This window comes from Megascapheus bottae, chromosome 5 (assembly GCF_031878675.1).
Source record: "Megascapheus bottae isolate mThoBot1 chromosome 5, mThoBot2.hap1, whole genome shotgun sequence".
In the NCBI taxonomy this organism is placed as follows: Eukaryota; Metazoa; Chordata; class Mammalia; order Rodentia; family Geomyidae; genus Megascapheus; species Megascapheus bottae.
This window is the reverse complement of record NC_143513.1, coordinates 3,839,648-3,855,523: the sequence shown is the minus strand read 5'-3', so window position 1 is coordinate 3,855,523 and position 15,876 is coordinate 3,839,648. Positions and strand designations below refer to the sequence as shown.

Sequence of the window (15,876 nt, the reverse complement as noted above, 5' to 3'; positions counted from 1 at the left end):
CCTACTTTGATTAATGATTATGGTATGTAACATAAAGAAAATGATTTACATGTCAGATGGATGGCTTTATGTACTCATTTATTCCCCACTGATGACTTGCTCCATAGATTACATGAGATATTAGACACGAATAAACAGGATTTCCTTTCCCTTCTTCCCTGTAGAGCAGTTGCATTCAATTCATGATCTCCCAGTGAAATAGGAGACAGAGACCCAAATGTTATGGAAGGCAATCGTCTTAAATTCTTGCGTCCCAGACACAAGACCTCTCAGCTCTCATGTCTGGCCTCAAGAAAGAAGTTCCTGTGTGGGGTCCTATTGAAAGATGGGTGGACATCTGACAAATGCTGGAAGGTCACTTTGTGAAGGGGAAGATGTATGAGCAGCAAACATGGGACAGTGACAGCCAGAGTGCAGAGAGGGCCACCCCAGTACCAAGAGTGAGGGCATCGTCGTCTAAGATACATCCTCTGTGGGCTGGCTGAATATACTCTCCCAGACAATGCAAGAATAAAATGCACCTGCTAGCTTGTGTCTGGTGCCTCTTTCACATGTGTCACTCTAACAACTCAGGAGGCTGACTTAGTTGTGAGGATCTTGGTTTCCAGCCAGCCTGGGCAGGTGAGACATTTCCAATTAGCCACCAAGAAAACCCGGAACTTTGAGCTGTGTTTCAAAAAAAGGAACAGTGCCTAGGCTCTGAGTTCAAGGCTAAGACCAGCACATAAAAACACACACACACATACACACACACACACACACACACACACACACACACATACCTCAAACAAAGACTAGATCCTTGATTTTTCCAATTTGTACAGGCCTCTACAATGATTCACTCATACTGCTAATGGGGAACAAGGATACAACGTGGAGGTAAGGCAACTTGTCTGGGCTTTAGTACACTATGTGCAGATGGCAGAGCCACAGTGTGAATGGGAAGGAAGGGCTGTGCAGGAAGTTCCCTCAGCCTTTGCAACACTTCCCTCCTTGGCCTGACAAATGAATGGGTCATCAGCTAAAGCACTTCAGCTCCTGGAAAGGTGTGTGAGCTGGCAGGGACACACAAGATGAAGATACCAATGGCCACCTCACCAGAGTATAGGGAGGACCTCAAGAAAGGTGTGAAAGGTTGATAGGGACTGTAGCCCACAGTAGCATCTCCTAGATGAAGACAGCAGCATTTGCATCCTGGCCTGGTTGCCGTGTCCTTATTCAGAAGGCTCTGCTACATTTCCCCCTTTATTTGTATCTCCAGGATCTTTAGCTTCTACTGATAGAACTATTAAGGGAATGCATCTCCTTATCCCCTGCAGCACACTAATCAAAACAAAAGCCAGTAGCTTTATTTCCTATATGAATATTTTCAGATAGGATATTTTCCAAGAGGAAAAAAAGTCTTAAGCCAAATCAGTGCCTATCCTGAGTAAATGAATATGTGGAGTTGAGGAACTCTTTTATTCTACACCTGGGCTCTAATTAGAAATAAAGTTTGTCCTGAATGTGGTAACCTGAGAATGTTCATTGGCAGCTAAGGGTCCAGATGGCACTCTTTTAATATAAATATACTTACAGTGGTGAACAGTGGTGAATATAGTATCGTACTGTCAGGACAAAGGAAGATTATGTTCAGAATCAAAGATTGGTAAGGCTTTGTCTTTCTTGTGATTTGATTTCTGTTCCCTTTAAATACAAAGTCATTTTTATTTAACTCCCGAGGAAAATTTGCATCCATAGACAAAATACATTGTCTTCAGTGAAGATCTAGAAAGGATCTAGAATGAAAGAGGCTGGATGTGTTCTGTGACCAGGTAGTAGGAGGTGCTAATGTTGTAAGGTTAATCCAGTAGGCAAGATGCAGAGAAGCTACTTTCTCTTTGTCCTATTTTTTGTCAGTCCTGGGGCTTGAACTCAGGGCCTAAGCCCTGTTCCTGAGCAGCATGTGCTCAAGGGTAGGACTTCCAGCCTTTTCTGTTAATGTGGTGCATTATGTGGGGCATCATGCATGCTAGGTAAGCACTCTATCATGCTAAGCCACATTCCCAGCTTACAAATCACATTTTTGGCTTGGGCTTTCTTAAGGCTAGAGCTCTCCCACTTGAGCCACAGAACCACTTCTGGCTTTTTTCTATGTATGTGGTACGAAGGCATTAAACCCGGTCTTCGGGCATGATCTGCAAGCACTCTACCACCAGGCCAAACCCCCAGCCCTACACACGACATTTGGAGAGATCAAACTGAGAGTCTAATGAAAAAGCTGGCATCTGCAGGCAGATTCCTGTCAAAATGAACAGCAGCTTTGCTAGCTGGTATACTGTATGAAAACTGTGCCATAAAAGAGGAAAGAGCAGAAAACCAATAGCAACCACGCACATCAACCCAGTAGAGAGTTGAAGTGGGACACCTTGTTGATTTGAGGAGAGCCAGGAGGTGGGGTACAGTACATGAGACCTGGCTTAATGGCTGCTGAGCTGTCTGATCAAGAAATAGGTTCAGGTCAGAGGACAAGGTCACAGGACCCTGGAGAGTCCCAGGTTCAAGACATAAGACTGACAGGTCCAGTAACCTACCATCCAGGTCCCTACCCCTGACTCTTAGACATCAGGGAGGCCCATCACCTGGGGGGTGGGGTGGGACTTCCCCTTCTTCCACTATGCAGTCAGGATGTGGCTCGAGGCTAGAGCTCAGCCACCTGAGCCACAGCACCACTTCCGGCTTTTTTAATGTATGTGGTACTGAAGAACGGCATGCCAGACAAGCATCCTACCACTAAGCCAAACTCCCAGCCCTGCAAAGAGAATGTTTGAGTGGCACGGGCATGTGACTTTATGCTCTCTCTGTGCTCTATCGGCTCATTTTCCTACATCGGTGTGCTTAGTGTTTGAGGAATAGACCTGGTTTGGAAAAATTGTGATTTTGAATTGTCTTAGTTTACCACTTCTTGCAGCTCAGCAGTGGGCCCCTTGCTGGAGCACTGCCCCGGTTCTAGTGTGGACTCCTTTTTCCTGCAGAGGGGCATGGTGCTATCCAGCCTCTCCCAACACCTGAGGGTGGCCTCCCTGCCTGCACAGAAGGAACTCAGGGGCTTCCCACACAGCCAGTGACTGCAGCAAAGATGATATTTCAACACTCAGATTTCATAGATCCTGGAATGGTCCATGAGAACACCTGAAAGTCTGGCCCAAGGCGGTGAGAGACACAGGCTCAAGGCATCACCTTGGATTCAGACTCTGTGCAAGGTCAGCATGCCTGACATGGGCCGGGGAAAAGTGATCTTCCCCATTCTACAATAAATGACCTCTCAAAGGCAGAAAAGACTTCCTCATAAAATACATCTTCCGAATAACCACAACAAACTTGCTCTCCTAGAGAAATGGTATTCATGGACTCAGTGTTTCCACTTAAAGTTTTAATTGTAATAACCCAGAAACCCGCCCCCCTCAATCCCGAAAAGTTGGCAATTTTCCCCAAAGCATCAGATAGTGCTACTAGCTTGGTTGAAGTCCACTCCAAAGGTTGAACTGGCAACAACCTAATGAATTCCTTCGTGCCCTGTTCTCCTGGAGGGCTGAGGGCTCAAGAACCCCAAGATCCCCTCATATTGGAAGTCAATCTTAGTGTTGCTGATGTTGGGAGTAGAATGGTATCCACGACGATAAAGTATGGAAGGCCTGGTTGAGAAGCCCAAATGTCCAGAGGTTTCGTGGCTAATACTTCTGATGCTAACTTCTTCGCTGGTATTCAATTGGGAGCTGCTATGGCTGCTGAATGTCTTGCTTGAAGTCTGGTGACTGAATGGAGGGCCTGCCTTAATCCTAGGGCCTCCCTGGGCACTCATGCTGGCCCCAGACCACAGTGTGCCCTGAGCCTGAGGCAGTTTTCATGATTCTGCTCTGGGAATGGGAACCACCATGGGAACCAAGGAAGAAAGGGATGTGGGCAGAGCTGAGGCCACACAGCTCAGTCCCAAGGTGGCTGTGTGGAAGAGGGCGGGATGCAGCCCCAGCTTCTGGGGCTCACTCTCCCACCACTCACAGCCTGGGAGTCCCTTGCCCTGTGGGTCCCTCTGCTTACTCTTTTGAGGGCTTCCTCTGGACCAAGCTCTTCTTACTCTTCCTGCTCTTCCTGCGCAGGAAACCGGCCCACCTGGGAGGCTCCAGCTCCTGGCACAGCTTGTCGCTAAGACAGGTAGGAGTTGTGAGCACAGCAGGGCCAACACTGGGGCTCCATCCCAGGTCCCCTGGGAACTTGGGGTTCCATAGGCCCCATGTGTGCTGCCCCCTCTGTGTGCCCCAGCTCACCATTCAGATGGACTCAGGCGCTTCAGGTTTGTGAACCATGTCACAAACTTCTCCTCAGGAACTACGTGGAGCTCCTGACACGCGCCCTGGAGTTCTTTGATCAAGGCCAGGACTTTATATTCCTGGGGGAAAGAGAACAGGATGCTCACTGGCCTGCACAGTGGAGGGGCACCAGGCTACCTATGTGGGGCCTTACCTGGGTCGCTCTTCTCTCTGGCTCTGTCTCTTGCTCATTGCCTGCTATGATCCAGGGCCCATCCCACAGCTCCCCCCACATGCCCCCTTCTCCGGTCCTCCACCTTCAGAGAAAAAGAAGGACCCAAGGGCCCTGCACAGCTGGCCTCCCTGTGCTGGGAGGCTTCATCTCCTCACCTCTCTTCTTCTTTGCATGTGTATCCACTTGCCCTGCAAACCAGAGAGCCACTGTGCTTAGCAAATGGTGCTTGCAGCTCAAGGCTGCCTTGCCACGTTGCACCTACCGAGGTAGATCAGTAGAGGGCAGCATGGGTCCATACCTGGACTAGGGTTGCTCTCAGTCTAGGGCAGGGACAGGGGGCCTGAGGACAGGGATCTGACTGTTCTTCTCAACTCTCAATGCGCCCTGCAGAGGACTGAGGCTCCTAGGGACAGTCTAGGGCAGGGACAGGGGGCCTGAGGACAGGGATCTGACTGTTCTTCTCAACTCTCAATGCGCCCTGCAGAGGACTGAGGCTCCTAGGGACAAGCACGGGCTCTTCCCACATGCTAGGTCACCTTGAGGACCTGCTGTCACACTCCCACCCTGCCCCACTACCCACGGAGAAATGGGCCCAAGTCATGAGCAGCACTGAAGGCTGGCAGTTTGCCAGGAGCATCAGAAGGTAGCACTGCTGTGCTGCTTGGATGCCTGAAGCTGGGGAGAACTCGGCCTCTTGCTGGAGCTCCAGGGGCATCCAGAGGCTCTTCTTCTCCTATCTGATTCCCCATGCCTGGTCCCCTGGCTCACTCACATTCTTGGAGTCCTTGTCCTTATGGTGGTGTAGTGAGGCCAAGTGGTTGAGGATGGTGCCGAGGTAAGGGACTGTGCCCTCGGAGTAGTCCTATGGTATTGGGTGGTGAAAAATAAGAGCACACTTAGGCTCCTGCTTAGTCCCAGCGGACTTACCCCAGTGCCATGATGCCAGCCAGGAGAACTTCTTAGGGCATAACAGGCTCCTTCCCCAAGGATCCACCCTCCACTCCTACCCAAGCCCTCAGCCCTGCAAGTGGAGATCAGTCTGGGTCTGGTTCAATCCTAGGCTGGCACACTTGACAGATGGGCAAGATTTATTTCTCAGCTCCATGCGAGACAGTCTGTTGGATGCAGCTCCTTCCTGCAATATGCAGGAATGGGCAGAGGTCAGGAATGAAGGGGGTTCATCACTGTGTGTGGCTGTGGGAGCCCTGTCCTCTCCTGCTGGGGAGTCTCTTGCCTCAGGCATGCACACTCACCAGTTCCTTCTGCGTTCCTAGGCCTCTCTTGAGTTTGCTCCAGAAGGCCATCCGTGTGGACTGTGGGCCCTGGTAGGATATAGCATGCAGTTAGAAGACTGTCAGCTCACTCAACCCTCCACCTTCCCTGCTTTCCTGGGGTCGTGGGATGTCAGGTTCCCAGTGACCATCATCACTCTTCCTGGGCATATCAGAGCACATGGGAAGGCCTGTCTGCAAGGTTGAGTGTGGACATTTGCAGCAGCCCAAGGGGATGCTGCTATTTGGTCTGGTGCTGAGATTCTGGGTGTGAGGCTGGCTGGGTGGAGAGGAGGCAGCCCCATCACAGACCTGCCACAAGGACGAAGCTGGAGATTCCCCATCCTGACAGTTCCTCCCCTCCTCACACACCCAGGATGCCTCCTGGCCTGCACTCACTCCACTGCACTGCCAAGCAAGGGGGAGTCACTGGTTCTCCACCTAATCTGCCCTTTACCCCAGCACAGAACCCATGCTTCCAGCCTTCCCATGACTCATCCTAAATTCCCACATGATGCCTACTAGAACTTTTGGAAACCCCATCAGGGAGGATTTCCTCGCCCTCCCTCCTCTGGAGTAAACTTCTTCCTGCGCTCATACCACCTTGTAGTGTTTCTCCATCGAATAGATCTTCCTCAGCTCCTGCCATACCTCAAGGCTCCCCCTGGAGGAGGGGCAGAGACAAGGTGAGAGATGGTAGAGGGAGGGAGAGGAAGAGAGGCAGTGGATTTTCAAGTTGAGGCAGATTTCATCCTAATGGAGAAGAGCTTTGCATGTGGCTCCACCATGACACTTAGGTCACCTGGAGTTGAGCAGAGCATTGTGAGGCTAGGGGCCAAAGACCAGAGTGGTTTCCTTTGGAAGAGCTTCTAAAGACTGGATGCCCTCAATGTGTCAGGAGTCCCCTGTGGCCTTGGGTCTTGTGTGCCTGGAGAGGAAGCTGATCCTAGCAGGCAAGTCCTATCAAGTCCCCACATATCTGAGTTGTGCAGCTGCAGTGTCCCGGGGCTCCTGGAGGAGGGGTGTTAGGCTGACCAAACTTCACTTGCCCAGGAACAAGGCACACCCACCTGGAAACAGCTCTCCATGTTTGCTTCAGGCCTTGCAGGGCACTGCTCTGCAGGGCAGATAAGATGGCACACACGGAGATGGCGTTTTTGAGGTGGTGGCTCTCCTAGAGATGAGGAATGTGTGAGGTGAGCCCTGGAGCAGCCCCCGGGGTCCTGCTTTGACCCTAGGGCTCCACCTTGGTTACTGGGATGAATGCTAGGGAGCCTGGGGAGATGACTCCATCCTAGAGGAAGCAGAGCAGGAGGCCACATGGCAGGAAGCTGGGCAGAGCCTGAGGAGGGGTTTGGGGACTCAGGCAGCAGCTGTGAGTGAGCAGGCAGCCTGCTGGTCGGGATGGGAGAGGGAAGAAGGGTCCCAGGCCCCTCCTGCAGCATACCAATGCCACCTCAATCCAGTGCTCCAAGACCTCTGCCCTGTCTGCTGCCTCAGCGCTGTGGTCCAATATGGAAGTTGTTATTATACATGTTTCTATTTGTTGATAAAAGTGTAAAATTGCCAGCACTGTAGGTGCCAGGAGCTCCTGACGCTTCTTATCCGGGTCGAAATAAACATAGCTCAAACACTCATACGGTTTCAGCTCTTTGAAGAGCCTCTGGAAAGGGAAAAGAAATGGTCAGTGGGACTCTGCCTGAGGCCTCCAGAGTCTCTGCCTGGCATGTGAGGCAGGTCTAGGCACTGGGTCTCAGGAAGCAGAGGTGCATGTCTAGGTGTGTCTCCATGCTCCTTCCTGGACCTCTGAGAGGCCCTGGCATATGTGTGTCCCTAAAAAGAGCATGAGGGCCTAGGGAGGAGGGCAGGAATGGACCAATTTCATTCTGCCAATCATGAGGTGCCTCAGCCTGCATGTCCCAGGCAGGGCACATTTGCTTTCCCCACCACACTTCCTTTCTGTCTGCAGTCCACAGGCATTGGCCTTCACCCTGTGGCATGTCCTGTGAATGCCATGGGATCTCAACAGTCCCCAGGCCCCCACTGAGGGTTAAGGATGCAAAGGCCAGTGGACAAATCAAGGCGCCTGGCCTTCTGTCTGCTTGTCCTTGTTACTCCCTGAGCCATCAGGATCCCTGGACCCTCAGTGGTTCCAATTGTCCCTCAAGAAATCAAGATGGCTTGACTTGGTGAACCCAGACCTGGTCCTGGGTTTTGCACCCACCAAGCTGGAATGTGCAGTAGAAATGTCCTCTGCCCAGGGAAATGGTGGGTGTGGGCAGTAGAGGAGAGAGGGAAAGACTGCATGCCAAGCTACTCACCACAGCCATGATTGCGAACTGTTCGGCCTTCTGGTCAGGCAGCCACTCTATCAAGTGTGCTGTACTTATTTCTTCTAACTTCAACAAAGAAATCCTGGATGGCCCCCTGGAGGAAACCTGAAAATCCCCCACTGTGAGGGATTCCCAGGGAGCTGGCTCTGTCTCAGTTGCCATGTGTGCCTCTCTAGCCAGGGGTACAGACTCTGGCTCTAGCTCTGCAGCACTGAGCAGTGTAGCCCTGGTATCCTCAGAGATCGACAGGCCATGGCCTTGATCGTTGCCAGGTAGTGGATAAACAACCTCCCTGAAACCTTCGGCATCCTTTTGCAGAGATGAAGATGGCCCGGGTGCTTCCTCCTCAATGGGGGGCACAGGTTCCTGTGCAGATGGCTCAGGCTCTTCATAGGCTGTGGGGGGAGAGGCCGCCTGGGGTACAGGTGGCCCGGGGGCTTCCTCCACAATGGGTGGCACAGGTTCCTGTGCAGATGGCTCAGACTCTTCATTGGCTGTGGGGAGACAGGCCGCCTGGGGTACAGATGGCCAGGGGGCTTCCTCCTCAATTGGGGGCACAGGTTCCTGTGCAGATGGCTCAGGCTCTTCATTGGCTGTGGGGAGACAGGCCACCTGGGGTACAGATGGCCCGGGGGCTTCCTCCTCAATGGGGGGCACAGGTTCCTGTGCAGATGGCTCAGGCTCTTCATAGGCTGTGGGGAGACAGGCCGCCTGGGGTACAGATGGCCCGGGGGCTTCCTCCTCAATGGGGGGCACAGGTTCCTGTGCAGTTGGCTCAGGCTCTTCCACTGCTGGGGGGAGACAGGCCACCTCTCCAGCAAGGAGGCATGCTGCCACACAGGTCTCTGCGACAGTGCTCATGGGAGCCTCTGCTTGATCTGCACCAGCCGCTGGTATTGGGGCTGATGGGGGATTTGCTTCAGCCTTGCCTTGAGGCAGCTGGGTTTCTGGAGTGGACACTGGAACTTCCTCATCATTTCCTGGCTCTAGAGTACTTGGTTCCAGTGGATTAGGTCCTCCAGGCTCAGAGATGGCTGCCAGTGCTCCTAAATCAGAGGGAGCAGCTCAGTCTGGGACTACTCCCTGCACACTTGTACTTGGGGCAGGTGGAAGGCTGGGAGTCATGAGCTTACCTGCACAAGGCTTTATGTCTTCTATGCCAGCTGGTAAAGGCAAGTAGGAATAGGCATCTCTCAGAGTCTTACTCTGGAGCTCGCCAGCAGAGCTGGGAGCTGAAGGGGACTCAGCCCAAGATGCTCTGATTCCTTCCTGGGGGGTTGTTGCCTCCAGGGCTTCATGCATGGCATGCAATACTGCAGAATCACCAAGGATTGCAGCTGCAGCGAACATTTTAGGACAAGATCCCTACAGGACTGTCTTCCCCTAAGTCTGCCCTAATGTCAGGAGACCCCTGCCTGCCTGAGAAGCCCCAGTGCTTTGACTCCACCACAGGAAGTGTTCCAGACAGCCCTCCAAGGCCTCTGGACTTCTGGCTCCCTTTGCCTTTGGCTTCCTTCAATTGGAAACAGCTCAGAATCTCCCAGCTATTGTCTCCTTCCCATCCCCTGCTACTCACCTTCAAGCTCTGGCTGTTTGGGATTCCTGAGTTCCAGATGGGTGAGCAGAAGGCAGGCCTGGTGCTCCTCAATGGAGCCGGGCATATTCAGGTGGAGGTATGCCACAAGTTGTTGCAGGCAGGACGAGTCCGGCGCTTCTAGGAAATCTTCAGGGTACTCCCTCATCCAAGAACCGAGGATGAAGGCGAAAGCTCTGGGAGCAGAGGGAGAAGCAGCAGAGTCACAGGCTGGGCCTTCCCTCCACTCAGATCCCCTCAAGCTCGTGTATAGAGTGGTCATGAGACTGCTCATGTCCAAGTCCCTGGCAAGCCAGGTCACCTGGCTGGGCTACAGGCAATATGTTCAGGAGGGATGAGATTAGACTTAGATCACAATTGTGAGCACCACCCTCCTCTTTCCACATGCCCCACACCTACCTTCATTTGTCCCTGGAAGCCTCCCCAGACTATCCACTCTATCTACTCTGGGATGGTCATCCTGTCCCTTGGTCCCTCTCGAGACCTGCGTGTGCTCATTGAGGTAACCTGTCCTCACCTCCATGTCCTTAAGCCCTTTGTGAAGCGTCTTTCCCTGATTTCAACCCACAGGGCAAGGCCTGATCCTTGAGCCCTCGCGGAGTCCTCCGGAAACCCACTGAATGTCCATGATGGGGAGGTGTGGCCGTCCTAGTCTCCCTAGTCCTGATTTTCCCAGGGTAGGCAAAGGTGACTGGGCTGGCATGGTCCCAGAGCTTCTCTCACCCTCCTCAGGAATAGAGGAACTCACCCCAGCTCCCCATGTGGACACAGTCTCCTGGCAGGTCTCAAGCTCTCCTTCAGAACTGTCAAGCCAGGTGGGTACCATTTCACTTTTCCCAGGCCTCCCACAAAGCAGCTCCCTAATGCCCCGCTCTGAAAACAGATTCCCTCCTCTTCCCCAACACACTCACTGCTGTAGTTGTCCTTTTGCTCCTGCCTTCTCCCCCTCAAGTTGTTGGAATGAGCTGTACCTAGGGAATAACATGAGGAAGTCACCTGCACTGTCCCTGAGTGTGACGTGTGCAGTTCTTGGTGGCTTCTGAGCACAGGATGGAGCTTGGGATGACAAGAATCACCCCATTCTTTACACTGAGTGGAGCCTGACATACCTCCCGACATAAGGTGAAGAGGCCTCTACCTGCCTCCTACATATCTGAGTGGGCATGGGTTCTCTGTGTCCCTCTAGTGCTTCCTAGTGAGGTTCAATTAGTTCAGGACCCCAGAGAGAAGGTCACTCACCTTTAGAATTTGGAAAAGGCTTTGCTTAAGGTCTCAGTGAGGGCACCATGGAGAGCAGGGGGTGTTGAGGAGAGGGGAGCTTCTCCACGCACCACCCACAATTCTGCCCACCCAGCTGTTGGAGGCATGGGCCAGGACAGGCATTTTCACAGCTCAGGCCTCTGCTCCAGCCTCAGGCAGTGTGGGTGTTGTAGGTCCCTAGCATGCTACTTCCCAGGCTTCAAGCAGATTCATGTTGGGGCACCAACTTGGGCCAGAGCCTGGCCATTCGGTCTAGCCTAGGTTCCCAGGAGCTGCTTACCTGCTGAACAGCAGGGTCAGTATGTGCTGTGTGGTAGTGAAGGTGCGGTAGGTTCCCAGGAAGACTGGGACGAAGGAGGCATCTCCGAAGAGCAGGGCAGGTACCAGGTGCTCTACCAGCTGCTTTACTTTGCCTCCCCGCATGTATCCTGCCTTGCAGGGATCAGCAAGGCTTGGAGCTAAAATATCCCCATACTGGGGTGAAGAAGAAGCAGCAATGGGAAAAGGCTCCTGGCCATCCAACAGCTTGGGGCTCCACTTCCTTCCCTCCCTCACACACACTCATGTACCCACATCCCACCCAGAATGCAGACACCTATGCCACACAGTACTAGATGTGATGACTCCCCCGTTCCTGGCCCATGCTCCCTCCATTCACCTGTGGGATGTAGCGTGGGTTTCTGCGCAGGCAACCAGGCCAAGGGATGAGCCATTGTCTGCGAATGAGATCGAACTCTCCATTTTGATTCTTTCTGTGGAATAGAGGACAGCAGCAGGAAAACATCCTGCTGCCTTCAAAGTTTCCACACAAATGAGCTGGCTCAGCTGCAGCGCAATATATGAGCTGCTAAGCAGTGCCCCCATTGTTGCCTAGCCCTCTGTCATGTCATCTCTTTAGGTGATGTCATCACACCCCGCCCCCCAGAGCCTGAGCCTCACACCTGACCCCTGCACATGTCCACTGGCTGCTCCCTCGGACCTCCTGCAGGTCAGGAGGAAAACTAGACCCATTCCCCTCCACATACCTTCCCACTGTCCTCTGTCCAGCAAATGTCCTGGTATTGAGGACATACTTACTGGCTTCACACCTGGCACAGCCAATCATCTCAAATGTGTTCTACACTACTAGTGTTAGTGCTTGTTGGCTTTAGTCCCCCAGTCAGTCCACGTTGCAGTGAGTCCACTTAGGGTCTGCTGGTGAGGGGGAGGCTGTCTTCCACTGAATAGTAGTACCCTGTGTCCATCGTAGGCTGTGAACCTTGACAGCTGCTGTCAGCCATTTTACTGCCCTCATGTAGAGATGAGGTCCCTGCGCATTCTGTCTTGACAGAGAATAAATTTCGTTCGTACATGTTGGGACAAAAAGGAGATAGAGAAGCTACTCACATCCATGTCCTGAGACAGGACATGCCACAGGAATCACACACATTGTCCTTTGCCAGATGCCAATGGCTCACACAATCCTAACTGCTCAGGAAGCTGACCTCTGAAGAACATGTTTCAAAGTCAACCTAGGCAGGAAAGCCTATGAGAGTCTCATCTTCAATTAATCAGCAAGAAGTAGGAAATTTGATTCATGGCCAATGTGTTGGATTAGCAGGCTTGAGCATAAAGATTCAAGGCCCAGTCTCCTATTCAAGTGGCAGAACCAGCACAGCAAGAACTACTACCGTGGGCATGTGTCTGTGATGTCTGCATCACTTCTTGTCATAAGGCAGATGAAGGTGACCCTAGGTCGAAGTGTCAAATAGAAATGGAACTCTAAGACAGATATTAGGTACCCAAATGAATCCATTCAGTGGTACATTTGGTAAGGATAGAAGAATATTGAAAATGATGAGAGGGCAATGTTCCCTCCAAAGGGTGACCCCTTGGCAATCCCTTCACCCAGAAGTCACGGCTGGACAACTGGATGGACACAATTAGCTGGATCTAGAATGAAAGCAATGCCATCATCCCTCTCTGTACCTTAGCATCTCCTCCTGTTCCTTATAGCAATTTATCTAAAAACCAATTCCGTATGCCACAAAACACAGATGACAACAGCATCCTGGTAACCCCTTATAGATGGTAGCAAATACAAACAAAATTTGGTGGATTGCATAGTGTTTCACTGTATCCATTACCTTGGGATTCAGCCCTGAATGGGAAAGTGATTCAAAGTGACACAGCAATGTTAAGAAAAGAAAACACTATCAACTAAAAGCAAATAGTAAGATGGTTGACATTTGGGAGGAACTTGAAACTGTGGGTAAATTTGTGGATGCTCTGCAGTTGTGAGAATACATATATGGCTTGTTCCAATAGAAGATCTTGGGAGAATCTTATGCCATATTAGAATATTTCAGGAAAAAACGGAGTAATTTCATTATGTGTACAATTTTCTTTTTCTGAAGGCACCTGTGTTTGTCAAGGGGCGAAGTGGGATGGGCAACGAGGGGCACCAATAGAAACTCATGAGAGCCCTCCATACACAAGATGGACAAGAAAGGAGGAGGGCACCTCTGTGCTTGGGAGGTCAGGGGAGGCCAGAGGAGGGAGAATCGTCCAGGAGATTAGGTAAGGATGAAGTGAGAACCTGAGGAGCAGGCAGAATAAAACATCAAGTAAACAGATTGAGGTGGAATTATGACCGCAATGATCAACAGTGTTCCAGGCACTAAAGTGCCATATCTGTAATGCTTTTTACCAGAAATCCCTCCAAGTCCATCTAGAACAACACATAGCTTAGAGTGATTTAAATTTCCCGACTGGTGAACTCAGGGAGATAGTAGGAAGGTCAGCATCTGGTAAGTTCCTGTTGGGGAGAGGTCCCTGAGCAGCCCACTTGGGACTGCTGACACACTGAGACCAGATTGTGCTGTCATGAGGTGTGGGACCCTATGGGAACAGTGGCTGAGGATGGGCAACCAGCTGCTGGCTCTGGGTGGAAAGACCTGCTCAACACCATCACTCAGGTCTTCTTTAAACACATAGCCCAGAATGATAAGGGTTCAATGGATGAGTGCATAGGTTGTGGGTAGGCCAAAAAGGTTTTATGGAAATAGAGACTTAAGTAAAGGGAGACAAGGAACCTAGGAGAGCGCTAAAGGAGGGAGTAGGACACAGACCCAGCCCTGATGCACAGAGCACCAGTGCACACACAAGAAGCAGGTGGTCATTGTAGTTCATTGGCAGCATTCCCACACTACAGCAAATAGCTGAGAGAACCCAGGCCTATGGAAGAAAGGCTTGCAGGGCCTCATTGTTGTGGGACTTCTCCCCCAGGGTCAGTTGGTCCTTGTTACCTGAGCCACCCTCAGCTCTGGAAGGTCCTTTCAGGATTAGCTGTCATGGAAAAGTCTGAATCCACTTGAGGCTGAATGGACACAGATAAGAACCCAGAGGGGCCTCATTCTTCCTCCACTGCTCAGAAACCTTCTACACCGGTAGATGACCGACGTTTGGTCGTTTTGGCTGGTGAATCTGAAAGTTGTGCAGGGGGAGGGAATCCCTGTCCTTAGCTAGAGAATTGATTGGGCCTGGGCCCTGGAGGACCCGCCCCGGAAGTCCACTCTGCTCCTCCGGGATCTCCCCGCCCCTTCCCCTGAGGAGCCAGAAATAACGACTCAGCAGGCCCAGTGTCTCCATGGCTGACAGCGGGGGTCCCCACCGCCCTGGACTCCCCTTCCTCCCTCTGGAGCCGTCCACGCGGTCCTCCTGTGCTAGGATGTGGAATAGACTGGAGAGGAGGTGATCCCTGTCCCGTCCTCCCCACCCCTCCTGCCTGTCCTCTCCATCCTCCTCCGCCGACCAGGTCACCTCACCTCCTCAACTGGGTTTCACCTCTGAACCGTCCCACGACCTCTTCGTGGACCAGGCCCGGGCCCCGAACCTCCACTTGGCCTGTGGATGTGAGGAACATGAACTGAAACCACACCCCTTGATATCTATGGCCATGGTTGACTAGGATGCAATGAATGCTCAGAATCATGTTGGCCGCCTACATCTAAGACATTGTGCTCATTTACCAAGTGTGTTTATTTTTCTTTAAGAGATGAATACTTCCTTGAAACAAAATTTCTAAGCACAGTTTCATTTTCTTCACGTGTGTTTATTTTATTTACATTTCTCTTTCACAGCATAATGAAATTCTACTCTTGTACACATTTGGAGAGGAAGGTTGGGGATGAAATTAAGAAAATACTGGTAAGTGTCTACAACAACTACTAGAGATTACTTAACTGCAGTGTTCATTATTGCATGACTTGTTACAACCAAAGCTGCTCACATCTTCTGGACTAGTGGGACAGAGTGGCTCATGACTGAAATCCCAGCTAGTCAGGAGGCTGAGATCCTATGCTGCTTCCTCACACAAGACCAACTGGAGGCTGACATCTCCCCTCCCACATCACAATGTGCACATGGAGACACAGTCCACAGCACAGTTCTCCTTGTCTGTCCAATCCCTACATCCTCTGCTAGCCCTAGGTACCAGCATGTCTCAGCTTCCAGGAGCCATTCCTAGGTCAGATTCATGCCTTATCTGTTACCATTCCTCTCATCCTGCAAAATCCATTCTGTTTCCCAGGGCCCTTTGTGCACCTAAACCCTCAGTTCAAGCCCCAGATTTGGTACATCTCTGGCCATAAAAGATGCAAATCAAAACAACTCTGAGATTCTACCTCACTCCAATTAGAATGGCCATAATCAAGAAATCTGATAACAACAGATGCTGGCAGGGATGTGGCCAGGGGATGTGGTGGGAGAGCCCTGATTTTTTTTTTTGGTACCAAATCTAGGGCTTGAACTCAGGGCTTAGGTGCTATACCTTAGCTTATTAAGTTGCCTAATCCAAGTTATGAACTTTATGTAACTCTCTTTTCAAGGTACACTCTTCAACAACCTACTGGCTATA

General features: G+C 51.5%; 1 protein-coding gene across 8 annotated transcripts in view; it reads right to left on the bottom strand.

Moving 5' to 3' along the window:
• Positions 1-3,292: 3,292 nt before the first annotated feature.
• LOC150062747 (ral guanine nucleotide dissociation stimulator-like) overlaps positions 3,293-15,876 on the bottom strand; it is a 156,785-nt gene continuing 144,201 nt past the window's right edge. For 3 of the 8 annotated variants that reach the window (XM_090332580.1, XM_090332579.1, XM_090332582.1), the window contains 14 exons: positions 11,260-11,453; positions 10,631-10,690; positions 9,702-9,895; positions 9,259-9,288; positions 8,114-9,171; positions 7,240-7,455; positions 6,863-6,966; positions 6,393-6,456; positions 5,775-5,843; positions 5,294-5,383; positions 4,677-4,709; positions 4,305-4,426; positions 4,078-4,182; positions 3,293-3,794 (listed from right to left, as the gene is read on the bottom strand). In XM_090332580.1, coding sequence (XP_090188706.1) covers positions 3,536-3,794; positions 4,078-4,182; positions 4,305-4,426; positions 4,677-4,709; positions 5,294-5,383; positions 5,775-5,843; positions 6,393-6,456; positions 6,863-6,966; positions 7,240-7,455; positions 8,114-9,171; positions 9,259-9,288; positions 9,702-9,895; positions 10,631-10,690; positions 11,260-11,453 — 2,598 coding nt within the window. In that variant the 3' untranslated portion in view covers positions 3,293-3,535. Of the gene's footprint in view, positions 3,795-4,077; positions 4,183-4,304; positions 4,427-4,676; positions 4,710-5,293; positions 5,384-5,521; positions 5,657-5,774; positions 5,844-6,392; positions 6,457-6,862; positions 6,967-7,239; positions 7,456-8,113; positions 9,172-9,258; positions 9,289-9,701; positions 9,896-10,630; positions 10,691-11,259; positions 11,454-15,876 lie in introns of those variants that run through there. The other 5 variants (XM_090332583.1, XM_090332585.1, XM_090332584.1 and 2 more) reach the window with 5 other exon arrangements.